This window comes from Megalobrama amblycephala, linkage group LG13 (genome assembly GCF_018812025.1).
Source record: "Megalobrama amblycephala isolate DHTTF-2021 linkage group LG13, ASM1881202v1, whole genome shotgun sequence".
In the NCBI taxonomy this organism is placed as follows: domain Eukaryota; kingdom Metazoa; phylum Chordata; class Actinopteri; order Cypriniformes; family Xenocyprididae; genus Megalobrama; species Megalobrama amblycephala.
Window position 1 is genome coordinate 15,394,312 of NC_063056.1, and position 24,616 is coordinate 15,418,927.

The 24,616-nt window shown below is 36.2% G+C and overlaps 2 protein-coding genes across 2 annotated transcripts in view; both read right to left on the bottom strand.

The window, feature by feature from the left end:
• Window positions 1-443: 443 nt before the first annotated feature.
• On the bottom strand, window positions 444-3,000 carry LOC125243143 (uncharacterized protein C2orf66). Its single transcript, XM_048152526.1, has 3 exons — window positions 2,367-3,000; window positions 2,166-2,268; window positions 444-844 (listed from the first exon to the last, which is right to left on the bottom strand). Coding segments are annotated over exons 1-3 (264 nt in total). The 5' UTR covers window positions 2,369-3,000; the 3' UTR covers window positions 444-685.
• Window positions 3,001-11,671: 8,671 nt separating this feature from the next.
• Window positions 11,672-24,616, bottom strand: part of ankrd28b (ankyrin repeat domain 28b) — a 34,322-nt gene continuing 21,377 nt past the window's right edge. Inside the window, exons 13-28 of the mRNA XM_048152196.1 lie at window positions 24,122-24,190; window positions 23,886-24,026; window positions 23,688-23,799; window positions 23,582-23,608; window positions 23,413-23,487; window positions 23,100-23,301; window positions 21,352-21,439; window positions 21,147-21,264; window positions 20,819-21,038; window positions 18,831-18,918; window positions 18,657-18,740; window positions 16,274-16,419; window positions 16,061-16,143; window positions 15,820-15,902; window positions 15,640-15,731; window positions 11,672-13,186 (exon numbers count right to left, since the gene is read on the bottom strand). Of these exons, the coding sequence (XP_048008153.1) occupies window positions 12,903-13,186; window positions 15,640-15,731; window positions 15,820-15,902; window positions 16,061-16,143; window positions 16,274-16,419; window positions 18,657-18,740; window positions 18,831-18,918; window positions 20,819-21,038; window positions 21,147-21,264; window positions 21,352-21,439; window positions 23,100-23,301; window positions 23,413-23,487; window positions 23,582-23,608; window positions 23,688-23,799; window positions 23,886-24,026; window positions 24,122-24,190 (1,912 nt within the window). The 3' untranslated portion in view covers window positions 11,672-12,902. The remainder of the gene's footprint in view (window positions 13,187-15,639; window positions 15,732-15,819; window positions 15,903-16,060; window positions 16,144-16,273; window positions 16,420-18,656; window positions 18,741-18,830; window positions 18,919-20,818; window positions 21,039-21,146; window positions 21,265-21,351; window positions 21,440-23,099; window positions 23,302-23,412; window positions 23,488-23,581; window positions 23,609-23,687; window positions 23,800-23,885; window positions 24,027-24,121; window positions 24,191-24,616) is intronic.

Consider the following 24,616-nt stretch of genomic DNA (forward strand, 5'->3'; position numbering starts at 1 on the left):
TGTGTTTATTATTTAATATGTAAAAAAAAAAAAAAAAAAAAAAAGTTTTTTTTAACAACATTTGCTAAAAACAATGCTTTTCTTTATTGGTTTCTTTCAAATTTTGCTCATCAATATGAAATTTCCTTTGTCCGTTTACTGTTAACACTAGTCAAACAAGTGAAAATCATTCCTGAGAGTATTAGAAACCTTCATTACACTTTATCAATACTTACTTCTTTCAAACAGAAATCCTCAATATTTAATATATATATATATATATATATATATATATATATATATATATATATATATATATCAAATTTGAAACTAAACTTTGGAAGTAACCAAGTAATTCACAGATTCTAAAAGATTCTAAAAGATTTAAACTATTGTTTTGACTCAGCAAGTTGGGTTAAATATTTGAGGAATGATAATTTGAAGAGAACAACACATAACCTTCTTACATAAGTCTTTATTATAAACACAATATCTATAACATGCTTTGCTTTTATCAACTAGTATGAAACTTGCTAAAACATTTATAACAAAACAAATTGTATGAATCATTAACTTAGTATATGAGAAATGAAATATATAGAGAAGAAAACATCATTACAGACAAAATGACTTGAACATTCCTTAAACTATTAGATCTAATGATTTACATGATAGACATTGAGAAACTAAAAATGAAATCTTCAGGCTAAACATCATAAATGTCATTGTGAAGATAGAGGTTGTACTTGTCGTAACCAGTATTTTCCATATTGCTGTTTTTGTTCAGCTTCACTTCTGTTTTCCTGCCCATCGCTCGAGCTTCACTCTCTCTGCCTTCAAGATACGACTGCAGGATCCGGAAAAACTGCAGAAATATTACAAGAACATGAAATTACAATGCAGTAAATATTTTCAAAAGAAGCTAAATGAAGCTAAAAAAAAGTTATAAGAAGAAGAAACACTGACTGTAATAATACAAATACAAACATATTGTATATATACAGTACAGTCCAAAAGTTTGGAACCACTAAGATTTTTAATGTTTTTAAAAGAAGTTTCGTCTGCTCACCAAGGCTACATTTATTTAATTAAAAATACAGTAAAAAACAGTAATATTGTGAAATATTATTACAATTTAAAATAACTGTGTACTATTTAAATATATTTGACAAAGTAATTTATTCCTGTGATGCAAAGCTGAATTTTCAGCATCGTTACTCCAGTCTTCAGTGTCACATGATCCTTCAGAAATCGTTCTAATATGCTGATCTGCTGCTCAATAAACATTTATGATTATTTTCAATGTTGAAAACAGTTGTGTACTTTTTTTTTCAGGATTCCTTGATGAATAGAAAGTTCAAAAGAACAGCATTTATCTGAAATACAAAGCTTCTGTAGCATTATACACTACCGTTCAAAAGTTTGGGGTCAGTAAGAATTTTTATTTTTATTTTTTTGAAAAGAAATTAAAGAAATGAATACTTTTATTCAGCAAGGATGCATTAAATCAATCAAAAGTGGCAGTAAAGACATTTATAATGTTACAACAGATTAGATTTCAGATAAACACTGTTCTTTTGAACTTTCTATTCATCAAATAATCCTGAAAAAAAATATTTTGTACAATTGTACACATTAAATGTTTCTTGAGCAGCAGATCAGCATATTAGAATGATTTCTGAAGGATCATGTGACACTGAAGACTGGAGTAATGATGCTGAAAATTCAGCTTTGCATCACAGGAATAAATTACTTTGTCAAATATATTCAAATAGAAAACAGTTATTTTAAATTGTAATAATATTTCACAATATTACTGTTTTTTACTGTATTTTTAATTAAATAAATGTAGCCTTGGTGAGCAGACGAAACTTCTTTTAAAAACATTAAAAATCTTAGTGGTTCCAAACTTTTGGACTGTACTGTATATATATATATATATATATATATATATATATATATATATATACACACAGTATTTATATGTAAATAATACACAAGGACAATCATAAAAAAAGGTTCTGTATCTTTAAAGGTTTTTCAGGTGTTTCATTTAAAGAACCTTTGAGGGGTTCTATACTTTATGGATTTAGTTTTAATTCATTATTTTTTAATTTTTTTTTTTTTTTTTTTAAATCAGCAAGAGTCTTTGCGAGAAGGATGAAGAACAGAGCACTTTGACTCACCAGGGTCCTGGTCTGTGGGTTGCTCAAAGACTTCCACTCTTCATTTGAGAGATCCGACTCAACAGAGACCATCAGTAGTGTCATCAGAGCCAATACTTTCATCCTAGACACAAACACAGACACACACAGACATTACAATCCCAGCATGAAACAGTCTTCCTCAGACAACCACATTTTCAACATCTAACCAAAAGAACTCACATGCTTGCAGTGCCTGTGATTGCCGGGTCAGTTTGCAGTTGGGTTTCCTCTGTTTCCCTAAAGCTCACTGGCCTTGCTTTTATACACAGCCATAACAATTCGCACCTTCTGGCAAATTGACATTTCCTTTTTACTCAAAGAAAATCTGGATGGACCTTGAGTGCCATAATTGACATAATTAACTTACCTTATAGCGTCATCATGGCTCCCTTAGAGGCATACAACTCAGAATAGCCTCTTATAATGATGGTGGTATTTATGGGTTTAACCTTTAAAGGGGCATGATGGATGTAAAAGACTACCGGACGTATTAGTGAAATAAAGGAATCGAAATTATAGGAAATATTTTAATGAATATGGTTGAGGATGAATGTTGACAACCAATTATTATTTTACTCTAACAACCAGTAGTGTGAAGGCTCAGAGGGAGACTTCGGGCTTTAAAGCAATTTTTGAATTTTATATCCCACTGAGAATGATAATAAAATGACTTGGGCAACTTCTAGTGGTTCTGAACTTCTAGTTCTGAGTCATTTTATACAATTTTTCAAATTCTGCTGGAATTAAAGGTGCCCTAGAACCAGTTTTTACAAGATGTAATATAAGTCTAAGGTGTCCCCTGAATGTGTCTGTGAAGTTTCAACTGAAAATACTCCATAGATTTTTTTTTAATTAATTTTTTTAACTACCTATTTTGAAGCATCATTAACTATGCACCGATTCAGCGTGCGGCCCCTTTAAATCTCACGCTCCCTGCCCCCTGAGCTCTCGACTATAATACAGTGCATAAACAAAGCTAATATAACCCTCAAATGGATCTTTACAAGATGTTCGTCATGCATACTGGATGCATCGGATCATGTGAGTATAGTATTTATTTGGATGTTTACATTTGATTCTGAATGAATTTGAGGCTGTACTTCGTGCCTAAAGCTAACATTACACACTGTTGGAGAGATTTATAAAGAATAAAGTTGTGTTTATGAATTATACAGACTGCAAGTGTTTAAAAATGAAAACAGCGACGGCTCTTGTCTCCGTGAATACAGTAAGAAACGAAGGTAACTTTAACCACATTTAACAGTACATTAGCAACATGCTAACGAAACATTTAGAAAGACAATTTACAAATATCACTAAAAATATCATGATATCATGGATCATGTCAGTTATTATCGCTCCATCTGCCATTTTTCGCTATTGTCCTTGCTTGCTTACCTAGTCTGATGATTCAGCTGTGCACATCCAGACGTCCTGCCCTGTGTAATGCCTTGAACATGAGCTGGCATATGCAAATATTGGGGGCGTGCATATTAATTATCCCGACTGTTACGTAACAGTCGGTGTTATGTTGAGATTCGCCTGTCTTTTAAACAAATGAGATTTAAATAAGGAGGAGGAAACAATGGAGTTTGAAACTCAATGTATGTCATTTCCATGTACTGAACTCTTGTTATTCAACTATGCCAAGGTAAATTCAATTTTTGATTCTAGGGCACCTTTAAGAGCTGAATAAAAGATTTGTTCCACTTGTCTACATAATTTATCACTTTTTCTGATAATAAAATTACAAAAAGTTGTCACTTGTAGTGGTGTAAGTTTGGTCTAAATATTTCTATTTAATTAACATGTAGTTGCAAGTGGTTGTATTGACCTTTCAAGAACCATTTGAAACGATAGGTTGAGAGTTCATCATTGTCACTCTCAGAATGTCTATTAGGGGCTTTCGCACCAGAGGAAACTTTTCATAGTTCCTAGAACTAGGCCGAAGTACCCAGATTTTGGCATGTTTTCACCACAGGAACTAGGAACGATATTAGTTCTAGGAACTCCTTTTGGGGGAACTATTTTAGCTCCTACTTCAGAGTAGGGTCTAAACCAGCACTATAGGAACTATCAGTGACATGAGTGTATGTTGTTTGGTCAAACGCATGTCAAACACCAGCACCCGGCATTTTTAAAAAGCCATGTAAACATATTTACTTCACGAACATGGAAAACAGCGATAATGGCATTTACCTGCGGGGTTGTGTTCTTTTCTCCACCCTCGATGATATATAATACTGAAAGCTGTCATAGGAGATTTCATCTCTTAGCCTCACTTTTTGCTCTTTCGGTCGCGTAAATTATGCGCTTACACTCCATCTCCGTTATCACGAAACCCAAGACACACAACAAACACAGCTCTGATCATGGCTTCTTCCATCCACTGATTTTTAGTGTTTGTAAATGCAGTGCTTAAAGACATCGCTGTTGGCCACTTCAGAGTTCCTACTACCGGTGCGAATGCAACCAGGAACATGGCCCGGGGGAGAATTTAGTTCTTGGGGAACTATCCTAGTGGCTAGTTCCTATAACTGAGTTCTATAACTATTCGGTGCGAAAGCTCAAAGTGAGTGAACGTACCATATCATAAAAAACCCATATGAAATGTAATATGAGATTAATATCATGGAAAAACTGATAAATTAACATGATATAAGTTTAAAAAATGTCTTAAAGGGTCTTTCTCAAACTTCTTGGCACCTTAATCTCTCTCTTCAAGAAATAACTTTAATTAGATAGATAAATGTTATTTGACATGTAACATGACAGAATAACCAGAATATGACAAAATAGCATCATTAAATGTTAATTTCTTGAAGGATGGGGTAGATAGTATTAAAAGGTGTTTGGCATTATTTTGTGTGTGTGTGTGTGTGTGTGTGTGTGTGTGTCTTTTCTCCTCCTGTTAGTGTTTGTGTTAATATTGTGATGATGATGATGATGATGATGATGATGATGATGATGATATAATTTGCGATGTACTTTTCCGGAAGGAACAAGGCACTTAACCCCAGATGACTGTAGCACACCTATTCTTGTAATACTTAAGTTACTACATAACTACTTACTATAGTGGCCAATACTTAACAGCCAATAAGTGTGCTTAATTTTTTGGCCAGTACCTTGTCATTTCAGTCCAGACCATGTAATAACATAGTTATTACTATGTCATTACAGTAAGTGTTCATGAGTGCCTACAGCCTGAGATGAACTCTCAAACTCAAATGTAGTGTCATTGTTTCTGCATACATTCTTTATAACTTTAATTTGCTATTCACTCTGATCAATTTTTAAAGGAAAAATGACATGATAAAATGTCTGTAAACAATAAAGAATTTTCCAAAAGTTTTATAATTAAAAAACTTTTAACAATTTATAAAAATTTGCTTAAATTTAATTAAAAATATAATGCACTTAGAGTGCAAAATTCTTTGACATAATATTTTTGACCGAAAAAAAAAAAAAGTTTTTATTGTATATTATTATTTATACCAAAAAGTTAATATTATTTTGCTTCAGTGTGCCAGTAGGAAATATCAATTTACATTTCCAAACATTCTTTTTGCCAATAATTATAATAATCAGAAAAATCAGACTGGAACTGTAGCAACATCTCCAGGATGCTTGGAAAAACCTACGGTGGGTAAAAAAAAAAAAAAAAAAAAAAAAAAAAAAATTATATATATTATATATATATATATATATATATATATTACATTTATTTATATTTTTTTACAATATAAGTCTTAATAAGGCATGCACTCTATAAAGGTACTAGATCACAATTTTCTAAATTCACCAAAATACAACTTTCAAAACTTTTATGGAGTTTTTTTATTTACTGAAAGTTTTTTTTTTCTTCTTTTTTTTATAATGATGATGATTTGTCAGCTGAACAACTGGCATTTTGTTAAACTAAAGTAGAATCCATTGAACACACTGTAATTCTATCCTTTACAGACTTGTTTTGATTTCTGACAAACATTAAATATGGTGCGACCCTGACTAAGGTTTCCAACCTTGCTCATGATGCTCTTCACTGTATTTCATGGAACATCTAATGTTTTGTAAATACTTTTGTAACCTTCACCGGATTGGTGCCTCTTAACCATGTGCTCTTTGCTGGCCATAAGTTGCAACCAGTAAGAAAATTCCTACAGAAACAGACTATTTAATCAGAATCACTTGCATGATGACTGGAGGACTATAATTACTGTTCTTTAAGAGTTTGAATGTGATTGGTTGATTGGCTGATGTATAGAAATTGAAAGCTTGCCTAAAGTAGGCTTCATATAATTTGAGATAAACTGTCTGGACTCTACTGCACCTTGTCCAGTCAGGAAACAGTGTTGACATGTGCTGAACCTTCATGAACCCTTTGATTTTTTTTTTTAAACATTTCAAAGTGCTCTTCAATTTCCGTCATTTCAAACTCATGCTGCCTTTGTTTTTCCTGACTGGACAAGGTGCAGTAGAGTTCAGACAGTTTATCTCAATTTATATATATAGCCACAACATTATAACCACTGAGCGGTGAAGCGAATAACATTGATTATATCGTTACAAAAGCACCTGTCAAGGGGTGGGATATATTAGGCAGCAAGTGAACAGTTAGTTCTGGAAGTGTTGGAAGCATGAAAAATGAAATGGGCAAGCAAAAGGATCTGAGTTACTTTGACAAGGGCCAAATAGTGATGTCTAGACATGGCTAGCATTGCCAAAACGACAAGTCTTGTGGGGTGTTCTTGGTATGCAGTGGTTAGTATCTACTAAAAGTAAGGACAACAGGTGAATCGGAAACCGGTCATAGGCACCAAAGGCTCACTGATGAGCGAAGGTTAGCCTGTCTGGACCGATTACACAGAAGAGCTACTGTAACTCAAATTGATGAAAAACTTAATGCGGCTCATGATTAAAATGAGTCAGAACACACAACACATTGCAGTTTGCTGTTATGATGGAATTTTTTAACTAATCAATAATGAACTAACATTTCTTTTCTTCTACAGGCCTAATAAGCTAACTTTGAAATAGAGAAATAGGCACTAGGACTGAGTGTTGTAACAAGTGGAAAAATTCTGCTGTGCTGGCTAGACAGCATCCTTCTAAGGATAAAAAATAGTCTTTGAGAAATTGTTTTAACCTATTGAGTAATCTGAACTATTAACCCGGTGATCTTGTGATTCAGTTGTTCTAATCTAAATTTACTCCGCCAGTAAGCGGGACAGAGGAACTGAGATGTTTTTCTTAAATCTGAACTAATCATGACTGATGATAATGAGTAATAGATCATGCCATACTGACTGTGAAATGTACCTGAAATCCTATAAAACCTGCTGTATTCCTTTGTTCGGAGAGAGATTCTCTGGGATTGATGTGAACTCTCCTGGCCGTGATTAAAGCTTTGAAGGACAACAACTGGAGTCTCTGGTTATTGCTGCGCAGCAAGTCAGGTTAGGGAACAAGGTTTAAGAGGGTCAAGACGTTGACCGAGATAATATTGAGTGTCGATTAGGAGACGCTCCGAAAGATCATATATTATTGAGTGTCGATTTGGAGACACTCCGAAAGATCAGGAAATGTATTGAGTGTCGATTAGGAGACGCCCCAGGAACAGGTAACTTAGGTCAGGTGCGTCTTGGAAAATCTACCACACTATGTATGCAATCAGAATGATGACCCCTGTTCACCGCCGAAAGCACCTACCTCTGACACGTGAGTGTCAGATCTGGTCCTTGGAGCAAGGGAAGAAAGTTGCCTGGTCTGATGAATCATGCTTTCTTTTAGATCAGGTGGATGGCTGGGTGTGCATGTCGTTTACACTGGGGAAGAGATGGCAGCAGGATGCACTATGTGAAGGCGGCAGACCAGCGAAGGCAGTGTTGTGCTCTGAGCAATGGTCTGCTAGGAAACCTTGTGTCCTGGCATTCATGTGGATGTTACTTTGACACATACCACCTGCCTAAAGACTGTTGAAGACCAGTACACTCCTTCATGACAATGCCAAATTCCCCAGATCTCAATCCAATTGATCATCTATGGCATGTGCTGGACCAACAAATTCGATCCATGGAGGCTCCATGCAACATACTCAACATGGTGATAGCAAACAGGGTTTCAATCTTTGACCAGTTAATACTCATTTAGTTATCTGTGGTTATTGTATAATGAGTAAAAAAAAGAGAGATCGATCATGTGCAATTTGACCAAGTTTGGCCAGTCTTCTCCGCTGTTGTTAGGATTGTGTCAATCCACCGATGATGTCCTTCTTTGGTGATTGTTCCTTACTTATCCTATGACCAAAGTAGGCAAGCCGTAGTTTGATCATCCACGATTGTAATGACATGGCTGGCTTGATTTGTTCCAACACAAACTTGTTTGTTGTTATCGCCATCCATGGAATTCTAGCACCATAATTCAAATGCATCAAATTGTCTTCTGTCTCCTTTCTTTACTGTCCAGGGTAGCGTTTCCCAAAAGCATCGTAAACCTAAGTTGATCGTAGCTCCATTGGTTTCAATGGAAGCATAGGTAGAAGATTTTCTGGTATTCCTTGGCCTTTTCTTATATTCATCTTACATCTGCTATGATGTCTTGGGTTCCTCTATCTTATCTGAAACAGACTTGCTCTTCTGGCAGTTCTCTTTTGACATATGGTTGTAGTCGCCACTGAAGGATCTTCATTACAATCTTACTAGCATGAGGTATGAGTGCGACTTCGATAATTGCTGCAGTTGGTGAGGTCTCCTTTCTTGGGTATGGGAATAAACATGGATCTTGTCCAGTCTTTTGGCCATTTTCCTCTTTTCCATATCTGCTGACATAGTGTTGATGGCTTCTCTTTAAAGACAACACAATCTGTGACAGAGTAATATCGATACGCCTACAAGGATCGCCAATTAATGCAACATTCATTCAAGTCTATGCACCAAGAACTTGACCATACACATCACAGCAAGATCTGCTCATAATCATGGGAGATTTAAATGCCAAAGTGGAACAAGGCATACAACAAGATATTGTTGGAATATTTGGCCTTGCAAACGCAAAGAAGTTGGAGAATTGCTCATAGATTTTTTTGTGCAACAAATCAATTATTAATTATGAACTTCTTTTTCCAACACCATAAGCGAAGGCTTTACACATGGACATCACCAGATGGCAAATATAAGATCCAAATCAACTACATCTGTAGTCGGCAAAGATGGAAATCATCAGTAATTTCAGTGAGGATGAAGGATTGTGGGATTGTCCTTGAACTTTTAAAGTGTAAGATTAAAGGGTTAGTTCACCCAAAAATGAAATTTTTGTCATTAAGTACTCACCCTCATGTCGTTCCAAACCCATAAGACCTTTGTTTGTCTTTGGAACACAAATGAAGATATTTTTGATGAAATCCGAGGTTATCTGATCCACACATAAGCAGCAACGTCATTGCACCTTTTGAGGTCCAGAAAGGTAAATCCCTTGGATTTCATCAAAAATATCTTAATTTGTGTTCCAAAGACAAATGAAGGTCTTACAGGTTTGGGACAACATAAGGGTGAATACTTAATGACAGAAATTTCATTTTGGGTAAACTAACCCTTTAATGTCAAATTGTGGAAGAAGACATTAATAAAGACATCACCAAAGCTTGATTTAGACAACATTCCTCAGGAATTTTGGAACAATCTACAAAATCATTTCTCGGTGTTAGATATGGATGAAAAAGTGCCAGAAGAACTACGGGCAGATATAAAAACCATGATTATTGAAGAAACACAGAAAACACTCATCAGGAAAAAGAAGAAACCGACAAAGCCATGGATGTCCGAAGCAAAGAGACAAAGAAACCAATTACCAGAACATGTGCACTGAAATTGAAAATGAGCACACCAAAGGCAAATCTTGATTGGCCTGCATGAAAATGAAAGAGATCAAAAAGAAAATTCTGGCCAAAAGTTGGCATGCTGAAAGATGCAGATGGAATTGTACAATAACAGCAATAACAGCCATCAAAGTCCTAACCAGAAACAAGGCACCAGGAAATCATAACATACCAATATCAAACGTTCTGAAGCAGTTTTATAGCTTCTTTTTGATTATAAAAACCACACCATTCCCTCATGTATTGTCATTTCCTGAGTAGTAACGTTCATTTAACTGGAAATGTCCTGCCTGATTCCAAGCAGATCTATCTTTTCTCTGTCCATTTTAGCCTTGACTATGTCCAGTGTACCTTGATTGATTCATTGTTCTGACATTCCATGTTCCAAACATGATTGAATCTCTGCAGCTTCTGATCTTCCCTTTCTGTCTAGCAACAATAGTGTCGGGACGATCTTGAAGCTGTATACCCTCCACGTCACTAGCATTAACATTCATACTCAGGTTGACTTTTGGCTCTTTCCCAGTATCTGGAGTGTTTTCCGATCTGAGAAAACATCTTGCAACACTACATCGAAGTTCTTTATTTTTCATCTCCATAAAGTTTTCTTAGCATAATAAAGTAAATTGCCAGGCCTTTCTTCCACACAGTCGTGTAACACCAATAAAAGTATTACACTGAGTTGACAACTTCACTGTTTTCAAAAAGAAATTGATCATCCGCCTCCCAATACTTCAACGCCCTGCTGCTGACGTGCTGTATTCTTAGTCTGGCACCTCAACTGACACCTGTCCACCTTGGGAGGCCCTTCTGGCAGAATACAAAACCGACAACACAGCTCTTAATATCATTGTGTGCAAGCAAGCCTCATCAGCACGACAAGCCAATACAGCATAAGGATACATGAATATTACACTAACAAATTTCTAACTAAAACTTAAAAAAGCTAAAAAAAAACCAAACAAACAAACAAATGTATTCACTATTGAAATAATTCATTTCAATTATTTATTTAAAATTGGTCTGGAAGTCACAATTTTAACAATTTCCTAATATCTCCAGGTTGTCCAGGACCTGTACATGGTTTACTTAAAGAGGCCATATTATGCTCTTTTAAAGGTTTTAGGGGTCTACTAGAATAGGTTTTCATGCATGAATGTTCAAAAAACATTGTATATTGTTGCAGCACCTCTCCTCCCAGTCTGTAACTGTTTTTGTTCCTTTCTCTATGAAGTCCCTCTTTCTGAAAAGTGCAATGTGCTCTGATTGGTACCAGTAATCGGTCAACCGCTTTGAGCATTTTTTTGGAAATATCACATCCCTTATCATAACCGCAAGTTTCACATTACACTACTAACACGTCTCAGCCAGACCACACCCCTTTTTTGCATATGCCTTGGGTGGGAATTATCATGATGAGGAATATTGTGATGTGTACGTTCCCAAGAGAAAACCGATGGAGGAGTCTAAGGTAGTTCAGAAACAGTGCTGAGCCTGACTTACGTAGAGAAGCTCAAACAGCAACATTACACAACAAAGACAGTTGAAAATGTAAAAAAAGCATAATAGGTCCTCTTTAAATGATTGAGAAGAAGAAAAAAAAAAAAGATTCAAATTACTGAACTCATTTATTTATTTAAACAACCATAAAATATACAGGAATCTCTTGTAGAGGGACAGCAGTGGCCATTAACTGCACCAATCACTCTCCTTTTTCCACAAAAAAGAAAAAAGGACAGGAAAGCAAACAGATACCTGCTGGCCCCCTCTCAGCCAGGAAGCCGTTTTGAACAGATTTCCAGTTTAATCATTCCAAAAATCAAAGCTTGAAAAGAGACAAACACAGGTTTTCTGACAGGCCATCAAAGAAGGATCGAGTGGTTTCATTTGCTAAATCAAAGCGAGCATACCTGCTCAAAAACATCATGTTAATAAGAGCCAGAAAAAATATAATATATATTTATATTCATATATCAACATACAAAGAGATCAAATGCTGTTCTACCATTGGTTTACACAGTGTTCCTCATCCTGGAGCAAAGCATGCTGGGAGCCGTTTGCCTCTTCATTTTCAGTGCTTTTCACAGACGTAGTGTTGAACTTCTTGTGCATCGTAGATTTGTTCTCACAAGCTGCCCCTTCCCTCCATACAGTAATTTATGAAGGCACAAAATGATGATGAAATATGGAAAGTAAAAATAAATACCATAGATAAAAAGAATAATTTATCCTAAAACTGAAGATGGAGACAGTGAGCATTTCAACATCACTCATGCTTGTGGCCAGAAGCATTACAACGCTGATGTTCATGTCCTCAATTTCGCCCTTGCGGTTTTGAAACTATTGAAACGCTGTGATTATTTTTTCCCCCCTCAGAGGGACAGAGAAACTGACAGGTATTAAAATCGTATTTTAAAAAATAAATCATTTCTTTCCCCGTTTTAAATGATCGATTCAGAAGTGCACACTGACTTGAAACTGTTGAGAGCATCGCAAATATTCCAGTCTTTTGTAAGGGACTGATTCAAATCCTCCCTCGAGATCTGAAGAGCTGAATCTCCAATCCCTACGACAGTGTCAAACTGCCCGTGCGAATGTTGGTCCCAGGCTGCTGATTCTTGTCTTGTTATTGCCATGTCGGGAGGTCCGCACACCTATCCGTTACGTTTGCGTAGGGCAAGATGTGCTGGCAGAGGTTGAGCTGATGGATAAAGGGGCTGGGAAGGCCAGCCTGCTGCGCCTCATATACATGTGTTTTTGTGTGGAGACTCTTAAGGCTCTGCGGAGTGGCCGGCCGCTGGGTAATTAAGACAAGATGTGAGCCTCTTCTTTCCTCCACCTCAGTAAGTCTCTGAGTCAGAGTCGTTTAGCTCGTCGTCCTTGTAGAAGCCGTCGTGGCGACCGATGCTGTTGAAACTGCAATAGGAGCTGTGTTCGGAGCGGAGCATGGGCAGACTGTCGAACGTGACGCTTTTAGTGGGGCTGGTGTAGTGATTGATGGCACTGAACGTGAGACCGGGCACCGCACCTCCGCCGGGAGACACTGGCATCATGGTGGCCAGGATTAGCGCCAGGCAATCTGCCACGTCTTTGTTAGGAGCACAAGCCAGGGCTGGAGTGTAGCCTTTCAGAGAAATAAGAGAAGAGCCTTCAGAAGGGTTTTACACTATTATGGTTAAAAAAAAAAAAAAAAAAAAAAAAAAAAAAACGCAATGTGAGAATAAGTGGACAATGGAGAAATTTGGACTGATCCTTACATTGTAAACCCTAACGCTCAAAATAATTAATCAATTGGTTTGAGTAGGACAAACTTAAACTAATTAGTATTTAGCACTTTCTTTCAAGTTCACAGAACTGATATGTAAAATGAATTGTTTCATTGTTTTGAGTTTTATGAACTTATTTCTTTAAATTTAGAGGACTTAAGTTTAACTGAAACTGGGCTGGGATTTCTATTTCCTAGCATGCTTTGCCAATGACGCTCAAAAGGGAGGGTAAATGCTAAAATTAAATGTTTTTTTTTGTGCAAGATTAATGTTAAGTGGAAGATTTAGTAGTGATTAATGTTTTGTTATGCTCATTTAGAAGCGTTTCTGTTAATGTGGGTTTTTGGAGAGTTAAGGCTCCGGTATACTTCAAACGAAATCGAAGAACGAACTGATTTGACGTCATTTCGAACAAAATCAGGCCAAAACGAAGTTCGTTTTGTGTTCTTTTTGGAAGTTCGAAATGGCTTGCCAAAGCGAACTATCAGGAAAAGTTCGCTCAAGCTGCAAAACACCTTCGTACTACCATTGGTCAGTGACGATAACGTAACAGGAGGTGTGCGCCAAGGCTCCGCCTTCACTCGCGTCGAACGCGTCTTTGACTCATTTCGTGTGTTTGAGTTTGTCAAGGTAAGAGCTCTGTGGGTGAAAACATGAACACACTGGATAGCCGTTTTATAGTACAAAATGAAGTTTTGCACTAACACTGTTTTCCATGTTTGATATTGTAAAGCTGCTTGATTTTAAGCAATCTATTGAATAAAGTGATATATGAAGACGTGATGTGACTGGAGTGCTAATTTGCAGAGCTCATGCTAACATACTCATGTTGTTATGATCAGATGCTTTTCTTATGCTTTCTATAATAAATGCTTGCTGTTTTCTCATTTTTGTTGTTTTTGTTACTGAGAAGGCACATATTTACATATTCATAACTGTCGCTTTAGACAGTGTGGGCGGCGTCAGATGTTTGATTACAGTATATCGCTGGTCACGCATTTCGAACTTCGTTTTACCCCTAAACGAAGAACGAAAAAGAACTTTGTTTGAAGTATACCGGGGCCTTTATGGTATCAAGTGGCGCATGCGGCTTGGTTTGAGAGCAAATATGTTTTTGCTATACTCAATCAGCAAGTACTATACCACGCTATTGTTAACATGAATTGCAAATTAGCATTTTCTGAATTAGCTTGTTATAGCCAAGTTTACACTAATAAAAATGTTCACATTGAGGTTACATGAAAATTTTAAGTTAAATGTATAAATTAGTGTACTCAAACATTTCAAGTTAAGAACAATTAAAATGTATGAGTACAAAATAAAAATCTGCCATTTCTACTTAAACTTTAAATTTCTTAACTTAATTATTTTGCCAACTTATTCGGGTTTACAGTGCATGAGAAAATTTTCCAATATAAACCATATCATGGATAAAAAATAAAAATAAAAAAATTAATTAAAAAAAAACACTAAACAAAATGATGAAAATATTAATATATATAAAAGATATTAGGAGATCAATGTTTTGTTTTATTTATCTGTAAACACTGCTACTAAAATTTCCATGATTTCATAAATTCCATTGTTTACTATCAGCGAGAAAAAAAACAAGTTTTTAAAATTCTAATATACAAATAAATATACATAAACATACACACAGTACCACTCAAAAGCTTAGATTCAGTAAGATTATTTGATGTTTCTGAAAGGAGTTTCTGATTTTATTTGATCAAAATGCCATGAAAACAGTAATTCTGCAAAATTACAATTACAGTTTGTTTTTTTTTTTAACATTTTAAAATGTAATTTATTCCTGTGATGTCAAAGCTGAATTTTAAGCATCATTACTCCAATCTTCAGTGTCACATGATCCTTCAGAAATCATTCTAATATGCTTATCTGCTGCTCAATAAACATTTCTTCTTATTATCAATGTTGAGCTGTGCTGCTTCATATTTATTTTTGTAGCTGTATCTGTATACATTTTTTTTTTTTTTCAGGATTCTTTGATGACTGGAAAGTTCAAAAGAACTATTTATATGAAAATAGTAAAGACAATTATAATGTTACAAAAGATTTGTTTCTTCTGATCAATTTGATGCATCTATGCTGAATAAATGTATTATTTCAAAATAAATAAATAAATAAATAAATAAATAAATAAAAACGTACTTATCCCAAACTTTTGAGCGGTAATGTGTGTATATAAAAGGATCCCTAATATATTGTGCATTTCTAAACAATATTTATTTTAAACACAATAACAACTCCAGTCATGATTTCTATAAGGTTATAAATCATCAGCATTTACCATTTTCATCCACGGCTAGCACACTGGCACCCTTAGCTAGTAGTTCTTGGACAACCACAGTCAAGCCATTCCTGGCAGCAACATGCAGGGGCCTAGAAAATGAAAACTGAACATTAGTTTATACTTTAATATATTTTGGTACATCAGTGTAAGCGCATCATTTCTATGTGTTGACAGTACGTTTGTAAAGCTGCGTTGGTTGAGTTGATGAGGTTTCTGTCAGTGATCTTCTCCAAGATCAACAAGGCACTGGTTTCATGACCCTATAAAGAGCAAATGAAAATCAGTAGTGCGAGTAATAGATAGGAGAACATCTACATGAGATGCAATGTCCCATCACGCTCCATTGCTTGAGCTCAATGCAGATTGCAAAAACAACTTCTACAGAAATGAAGACATAACAGAACAGAGTGTTTCTTACCTTACTGCAGGCCAGATGGAGAGCAGTGTTTTTGTTGGCATCCTGTAGCGTGAGATCTGCTTTTGCACTGCTCACCAACACCTCTGCCAAACACAGACAGACATCAAAACCAAGCACAAACTCAGTTAACTGTAAACAAACACACACACACACACACACACACACACACACACACACACACAAACATTCGAGATTTGAGTGTCAAACTCCTACCGACGGCATTGGTCTGGCCGTTCTCAGCAGCCATCATGAGTGGGGTTTTGCCTCCAGCATCCACACAGTTCACCTGTGCGTTATGACCCAGCAGGAGCTGCAGACACTCCACATGATCTGTGAATGCTGCAGCATGAAGAGGAGTCCTGTTACAGAGAGAACAACAATTACAGCCTGGACTGTGAGACAAAGTGACATTTAGAAACACATTTATTTCTACATGTTTAGGAAATATTTTATATGTATATATATATATATATATATATATATATATATATATATATATATATATATATATATATATATATATATATATATATATATATATATATATATATATATATATATATATATATATATATATAGTGGTGGGCCGTTATCGGCGTTAACGTGCTGCGTTAACGTGAGACTCTTATCGGGCGATAAAAAAAAATATCGCCGTTAATCTATTCTCAAAGTTGGGTTGGGAGCTGGGTCTATACTACACAAGCTATGATGACTTTCACCTTGACATTTTAGCGCGGATGTATACCTAGCCGAACTGACCCTTCGCAAAGACCCGCCCCCTTAGTTACTGTTGCTTTGTCCGACAAGCCGTGGCGCTGTCACTCCATACACACAGTGATAAATGCATCACGGAGCAAAGAGGACACTGAAAACACGCCGACAGACAAGACAGAGCAGGTTACTTATGATATTTAACAAAGTCCCAGCTTTAAAACTGTGTAGTTTTTTAAGAAATTCAAACAATAAACCCCGTTTTCTTTAATGTGTTGTGACCATAGTCGTGACAGATTGCTGTAATGCCTCAACTCAAGAGGCTCATAAACCGATCATCTCTTACTACGAGTCCATTTATAGCATCAAATAAACATGAATGAACATGAGAATCAATGTTGTTTCAAACGTGGAAAGATGTCAATATACAAAATATAATATACAAAAGCTTAACTCCACCGAGGTTAATCTTCTAACTCCTATCTGCTTTGTCGGACAAAATGGCGGATTACTTTTAGTCATTTGCTGCGTCCCAATTCGCCTACTTATACTACGCCCTAAAAGTATATACTCTTTCTGTGAACAAAAAGTACTTACTTTTGAGTGTGTAGCAAAAGAGTAGACAAGCTTTGGGACATACTATCACGTCATACAATTGCGTCTTTGCTCTCTGTCGCATCCAGTCACCGTAAACTGCCCTGTCAATCATCTTACATCCTCCACATTTCATTTAGCTAATTTCCTACCGTATCAGAGAGAAATGCAGCACGTTGATCTGCAGTTGCGAGTCTTTCATGTGGAGAACTCTCCTCATATTAATGCATAATGATGCATTTAAAAGTTAATGGCCAATCAGATCTTTATAAAAGTCCACATTGGTATTTGCAGATGAAAAATAACACATATAACATTAAATAAATATTTTCTATCAGTTTGAACTGATTAGTCACTCAAACAACCTCTCAGCGTCGATCATGCATATTCGCCATGTTTTGTAGTTTTTAACACTTTTTACTCGTGTTTGTAGTTCTGAACTGAATCCTCGTCCAACGCGCAATGGGTTGTGGGCAATATTAGCCTTTATAGTGTGCACGGATCCACACTTCGAAAATCTACCGGAAATAGTAGACAATCCAGGGACTTTTGGCATACTCTTTTCAACATACTATGCTTTGGGACACACTTATTTTAATCTAACATACTATTTAGGATGGATAGTACGGACATTGGGACGCAGGGACAATTTGGGTATCTCACATATTCTGAATGTCTTCGGCAGAATTCAAATGAGCCACTTTAATCTAGATTAATCTAGATTAATTCCAAAATTAATCTAGATTAATAAAATTAATCTATGCCCACCACTAATATATATATATATATATAAATATATATATATATATATATATATATATATATATATTTATATTATATATATATCATTATATATCTATATCTATATATCTATATCTATATCTATATCTCTATATCTATATCTATATCTATATATATATATATATATATATATATATATATATATATAAAATATCATTAGCTTTTAGTTTTTATATTTTCAGTTATAAGCTTATTTTTATTGTTTTTTCAATATTTTTATTTAGCTTTAATTGATTTTTCAGTTTTAGTAATTTTAGTACTTCAACTAAAAACATTTTTTTTTTCAGTAAACTACTCAGTTAATAGGCAACATTTCTAATTTAATTGTTTTTTTATCTAATATTTGTTTATATTAAACTATATTTATTTAAATAATAAAATAAAAAAAAATCAAACTTAAGCTTGATTTTTTTTTTTTTTTTTTTAAAAAGGAAATTATCATCATAGGCCATATGGATCTTGAATGAATAAAGAGAAGGATGAAAGGTACCTGTTTTTGGAATCAGTCGAATTGACGATAGCAGGACTAAGCGTGTCTATCAACATCTCAGCTGCTCCTTCATTGTCATTTATACTGAAGGTCATAAAAAAAAAAAAAAAAAAACAGAACTTCAATACTCTTGCCCTTTTTATACACACACAAAACCAACCCAAATCCACTTACACAGCGCAGTGAAGGGGGCTAAAAGTGTTCCCTTCAGTCTTATGAAATAACTCCTGCTCCAGCAACACTTCAACACAAGTGTCATGACCTGCAGAGAGAGAATCTGATGTAACAACAGTTTATCCAAAAAGCTTCCCGACTCCTGATCAAAGAAATCCCTCAATGACAGAGTCTGGCTAGCGAACGTGTGAAGTAGGGCTGGGACAATATATCGATACATCGCGATTTGTGGATTGATTCTGATATTTTCCAAATGCATCGCCAATCGATTTTGAGCTTAGTTTTCAACAGCAGATGGCACTCTAGGCTATTTTTTAACTGCACGCTCAAATGCTCACGAAGAAGTGCGCTCATGCGTTCGGCTGAGTCTTCAGAACCTCAGAATGCTTTTATGATGCAAGATTAATGTTAAACAGCGCACTGCATAGACCCTTGTAATTTGCTTCAACCTTTTTGAACTTTATGAATGATTATTTTAAGGTTATTTTAAGATTAAAGTTCAAGTGGTGTGTGTAAGGAATTAGAAGGAAGCAGAGTATGGCTGTTTCTAAAGCACACAGTGCAATCTACTGTTGAAAACTAAACTCAGAATCGATTCAAGGGAGAATCAAGATACATAAGGAAAATATCAGAATCGATCCATAATCATTTCTCGATTTGCGATGCATCGACATTTTGTGATTGAGCTGGTTTGACCTTTTTTCGAGTCTAGTCACAACAAATCAGACCATTGAGATTAGTCTTCACCCCCCCCGCCCCCCAGATTATAAAAAAGGGTTCTTTCAGATTAATGCAAATGAAAACTGTTTCATAACATGTTTCATGCTTTCATTCAAATTTTAACTTTTGCAGAGAAAAAAAAAAAAAAAAAAAAAAGACCCCATAGTGCCATTTACAGGGTTCCCACCCATTTAAACCAATTAATTTCCATGACCTGTTCAGTAGATAATTACTACATAATATTATTATTATAATTTATTATTATTATTATTATTAGAGATTGCTAAAGAAGATTTCATTTATATGCCAGGTTGTTTTCCTTAAAATTACATTTCAATAATTATGCTTATCTGTGTATGAAAGTCTCTAAAATGGCAAACAGCCTGAAAGCTGAATGTAGCTCCAAAGATGATTCAGCTTCCTGAGCCTCCAAACAGATGATGAACAGAAATATTTAAAGCAGTTAGTTCACCCAAAAATGAAAATTCTGTCATTAATTACTCACCATCATGTCATTGCAAACCAGTAAGACCTTTGTTCATCTTCGGAAAACAAATCAAGATATTTTTGATGAAATCCATGAGCTTTCTGGCCTCCGATAGAGTGCAACATTACTAACATTTTCAAGGCCCAGAAAAGTAGTCCATGTGACTGCAGTGGTTCAACCTTAATGTTATGAAGCGACGAGAATACTTTGTGCAAAAAAAACTAACAAAATAATGACTTTATTCAACAATATCTTCTCTTCCCTGTCATTCTTCTATGCTGTTGTCATTGTAAACAGTGCAGTGCTTCCAGGTTCTACATCAGAAGAATGGCTGATTGGCTGAGATTGTTCACATGAGCAGCACGACGCATGCGTGTACAACATCAACAGCGTAGGAGACTGAAATGGAAGAGAAGAAATATTATGTATTCTTCAGTAATTCTTGTCGCTTCATAACATTAAGGTGGAACCATTGTAGTCACCTGGACTATTTTAAAGATGACTTTACTACCTTTCTGGGCCTTGAAAGTGGTATTAACTTAGCAGTCTTTCGGATGCCAGATAGCTCTCAGATATCATCAAAAAGATCTTAATTTGTGTTCCAAAGATGAATGAAGGTCTTCCGGGGTGAACTAACCCTTTAACTTACATTTACTATAGACTTTTCTAGGTGTGGAAATGACAGTGGGAACCCTGCATTTAGTTTTATCAGACTTGGTGTGAGCAGGCCTTTAGACAGGCATGGTGTATCGATCTGTGACTGGCAAGTGCGTTTATTCACCGTTGTAACAGGCCCAGTGAAGGGGCGTGTAGCCCTGGTGGTCAGTGATGACAGGAATGGTCTCTACTGACTGGGCAGCATGCAGAAGGCCCCCCAGAACCCCAACGTGGCCACAGGCGGCCGCAAGGTGCACTGGAGAGCGCCCCCTACAGTCCCGTACCATGAAACTGGCACTGTGCTGCAGCAGAGCCTCCACGCACTCCTCATGGCCAGTCACCGCCTGGATGGAACAACACACACATCGATGAGCCACGACAGGAAGCACTAGCACAGATGAGAGTGACACTTGTAATTCTTCTAGTGCCATGGGAAATTAGTTGTGATTTACCCCTCTGTGCAGAGCAGTGCGGCCCCACTTGTCTTTGGCATCGACATTGGCTCCTTTATTAATAAGAGAGTAAACGCAGTCTGTGTGTCCGCCCAGCACTGACAGCATCAGAGGAGTCCTGAGAATCACATATATGAATATATCTGTAATTTCCATTGACATGAAGGAACATGAAAATTAGGGTTTTTTTGTGTCATGTACTTACTGGCCAATACCATCCTGGATGTCCACTGCACTCTGCAGGTCGGCATTTCCGATGAGCAAACGGAGACATTCAGAGTGACCATTTGTGGCTGCAAGGAAAGAGAATAGGCACAAATACAGGCTTCATGAATGTTAAATTCCTCTGAGGTTAATGACAGATCAATATATATCGCCCAGGATAATAAATCTGCCGACAGCATCGACATTGTGTTTGCTTGGCTGATTAACAACAGAAGTGTTAGCACTGCCTTGTCAAGAATCTATAAATAGCTTTGTCAATGGATCTGCACATTTTCTGTTTTCAAATATTTTTAGTGAACTGAGTAAATATAAAAATGTATTTTTTTAAAAATAAAAAGATGACAAATAATAAAAAAAGATAAATTACATATATTAATTTCTATCATTAAATGCCTTAAACCATTGAGTAAATACATAATATATTTAAAAAAAGAAATATTTGTAATTAGATATTATTGATAATAAAATTATAAAAAGTAATAATAAATACAAAAGTACAATTTCCAGCATATATGCGTTCATATTAACTGTGATTGTTCAATGTCTCAAACTTTAATAATTTTTTTTCAGCTTATATTCATATCAACTGCTCAGTAAACTATTGTTTGAATAAAAATACTAATATTTTAAAAAATATTAATATTTAAAAAATATCAAATTTTTTGCATATATGCATTCATATTAATTGCCATCTTCTTCATCCTTGGAGTAATTATAAAAATAAATAAAATACATCAATTCATTTAAAAAAAGAAAAAAAAAAAGAAAAAGAAAAATCAAATAAAGGATTTTTTTTTTTTTTTTTTTTTAAATAGTAACAATTACGAAAATAAAAATAAAAATAAATCAGCCACATCACTCCCTAGTTACCGGTACTGCCATTGGAAAATCCATATTGATCAGCCACAGGAAAGATTTATTAGAGATTTATCCCAAAATATGTTTTTTTCATTATAATTAATAGGGCTGACCGATATATCGCATGCGATTGTCACGTGCATTTCGTCAGTAAAGCCGGTTCCCTGATTACCGCTAAATCGTCATCACCTGCTTTCAAATGGAGCGGCATTTAATAGACAGAACCGTAGTTCACTGACAAGCCACGCAATATCAAGTTCATTATCGAAGGCGATTCATCTGCGATATGAACGCGATATTGCGTGGCTTGTCAGTGATCTACGGCTCTGTCTATTAAATGCCGGTGATGGCGATTTAGCGGTAATCAGGGAACCGGCTTTACTGACGAAATGCGCGTGACAATCGCATGCGATATATCGGTCAGCCCTAATAATTAACCAATAAAATTAACAATTAAGATTCACAATTGATTGGTGTTTGGTAAACGGTCACAAATCATGCAGATAATAGGTATGCCAAGGATGGAAATTGCATTTGCTTTTCGCTTTTGAGTTCACAATCACTCGTACTGTGTACAGGGCGTAGTGGTACATTCTGCTGCACACCAAATCCTACACAATCAACTTCAGTCAGTCATCTCTCTTTACTCTCGTCATGTGATAAGTGAAATCTGACTGCTGCGACTCTGCAGCTCGTGCTGTATGGAGCAGAGCAGTCTATAACTAAAAACTAAACGACAGTGGGGGCGGTGCTGTGGTGGGCAAGTAATGGAATCGATGCACAGCCGAACACTGTGTAACACCGACTACCACAGCATACCTAGCGGATAACCGAACTTCATGTTATCTCATTAGTCTTTGTACAGCATACCAGCGGCATGGATGGGGGTGCGTTTGAGCGTGTAGTCTTTCACCAGGATGGAAGCCCCCTGGTTGATGAGCACATCCACACATTCAACATGGCCTTTGAAGGCAGCCAGGTCCAGCGGCGTGTGTCCTTGTGCTGTTCTTACATCCAGGTCCAGTAGAGACTGAACCAATACCTCAAGAGCCTGGTGATGTCCATGATATGCCTGAGGACAACCATTACATTTAATATGAGATGAACCCCAGCCAGGAGAGAATTAAAGAGAATTAAAGGGAGTCAAAATGTTGTTGAACAAACAGATGGAGACTGTACTCACAGCCAAGTGAAGTGGGCTCACAGGAGCACGTACATCAGAGTCATTTAGGATGTCTGTCCCTGAGGTTTCCATTAACTTCAAGACAAGACACAACAGATCTAATTAGGTCTGATAACTCAAGGGGAGTGACGATCTTAAAGGCGTTTACGTTGAGTGTCATAGCACTTACCACATCTAAAGGAGTTTCACTCGCAATCTGATGAAGAGGACAGAAATACAGTAAGCTGAAAATATTAAAAGCATAGACACCATCACATGATTTTGAGTCATCTCACCAGCTCCAGACACAGGCGGTGCCCATAAGCAGAGGCGTAATGCACTGCATTGTAGCCCTGATTGTCTCGGATCCCTGGGTTGGCATCATTCCTCAGCAAATACTCCAGGCACCTAGGTAGGGAATGAGAGAGACTGGTAAATTAATTTGCTTCAAAATTACCCATCCAAAATCAATCATAGTCCATATGGTAACTCACTTTCCATCTGCGTCAGAAGCAGCGGCGTAGTGGAGGGGGGTGCAGCCCCTCTTGTCCAGCTCATTGACATTGGCTCCTGAACCCACCAAAGCAAACAGGCACTGGTAGTTGCAGTTTGCAGCTGCGTAGTGCAAAGGTGTCCTAAAGAAGATGATATTTTCTCAAGTCTCACAATCAAAAATATCATGAATCCATTAGCATGATGGATGATTTTGGGACTGTACACGTAAACACACCTTCCAAAACTGTCCTTCCTGTTGAAATCTGCCCCCGTGTTGAGGAGAAGATTCAGACACTCAAGGTTTCTGTGGTGGAAAACATGTTTCATTAGATACTGTAATACATGTTCAAACTGTGAATGAAACATTAAAGGGTTAGTTCACCCAAAAATGAAATTTCTGTCATTAATTACTCACCCTCATGTTGTCCCAAAACCGTAAAATCTTTGTTCATCTTCAGAACACAAATTAAGATATTTTTGATGAAATCCGAGCAACGTCATTTGCACCTTTTGAGGTCCAGGAAGGTCAAACTTTATTTAGTTGGCTTGAAAAAGTTACTTACTGTTATGCTATTTTCTTCTGAGACTAAAATTTCCAACTCTAACTCCTCCTAGAGCTTTAACTCTACATACTCCAAACTCGGGTCAGATCTTCAGACTGTTCTGACTTAGTGTGCTATATCTTTTATAACTAAATTGGACTTACGGTTTTCCTAAAAATGACTGTTAA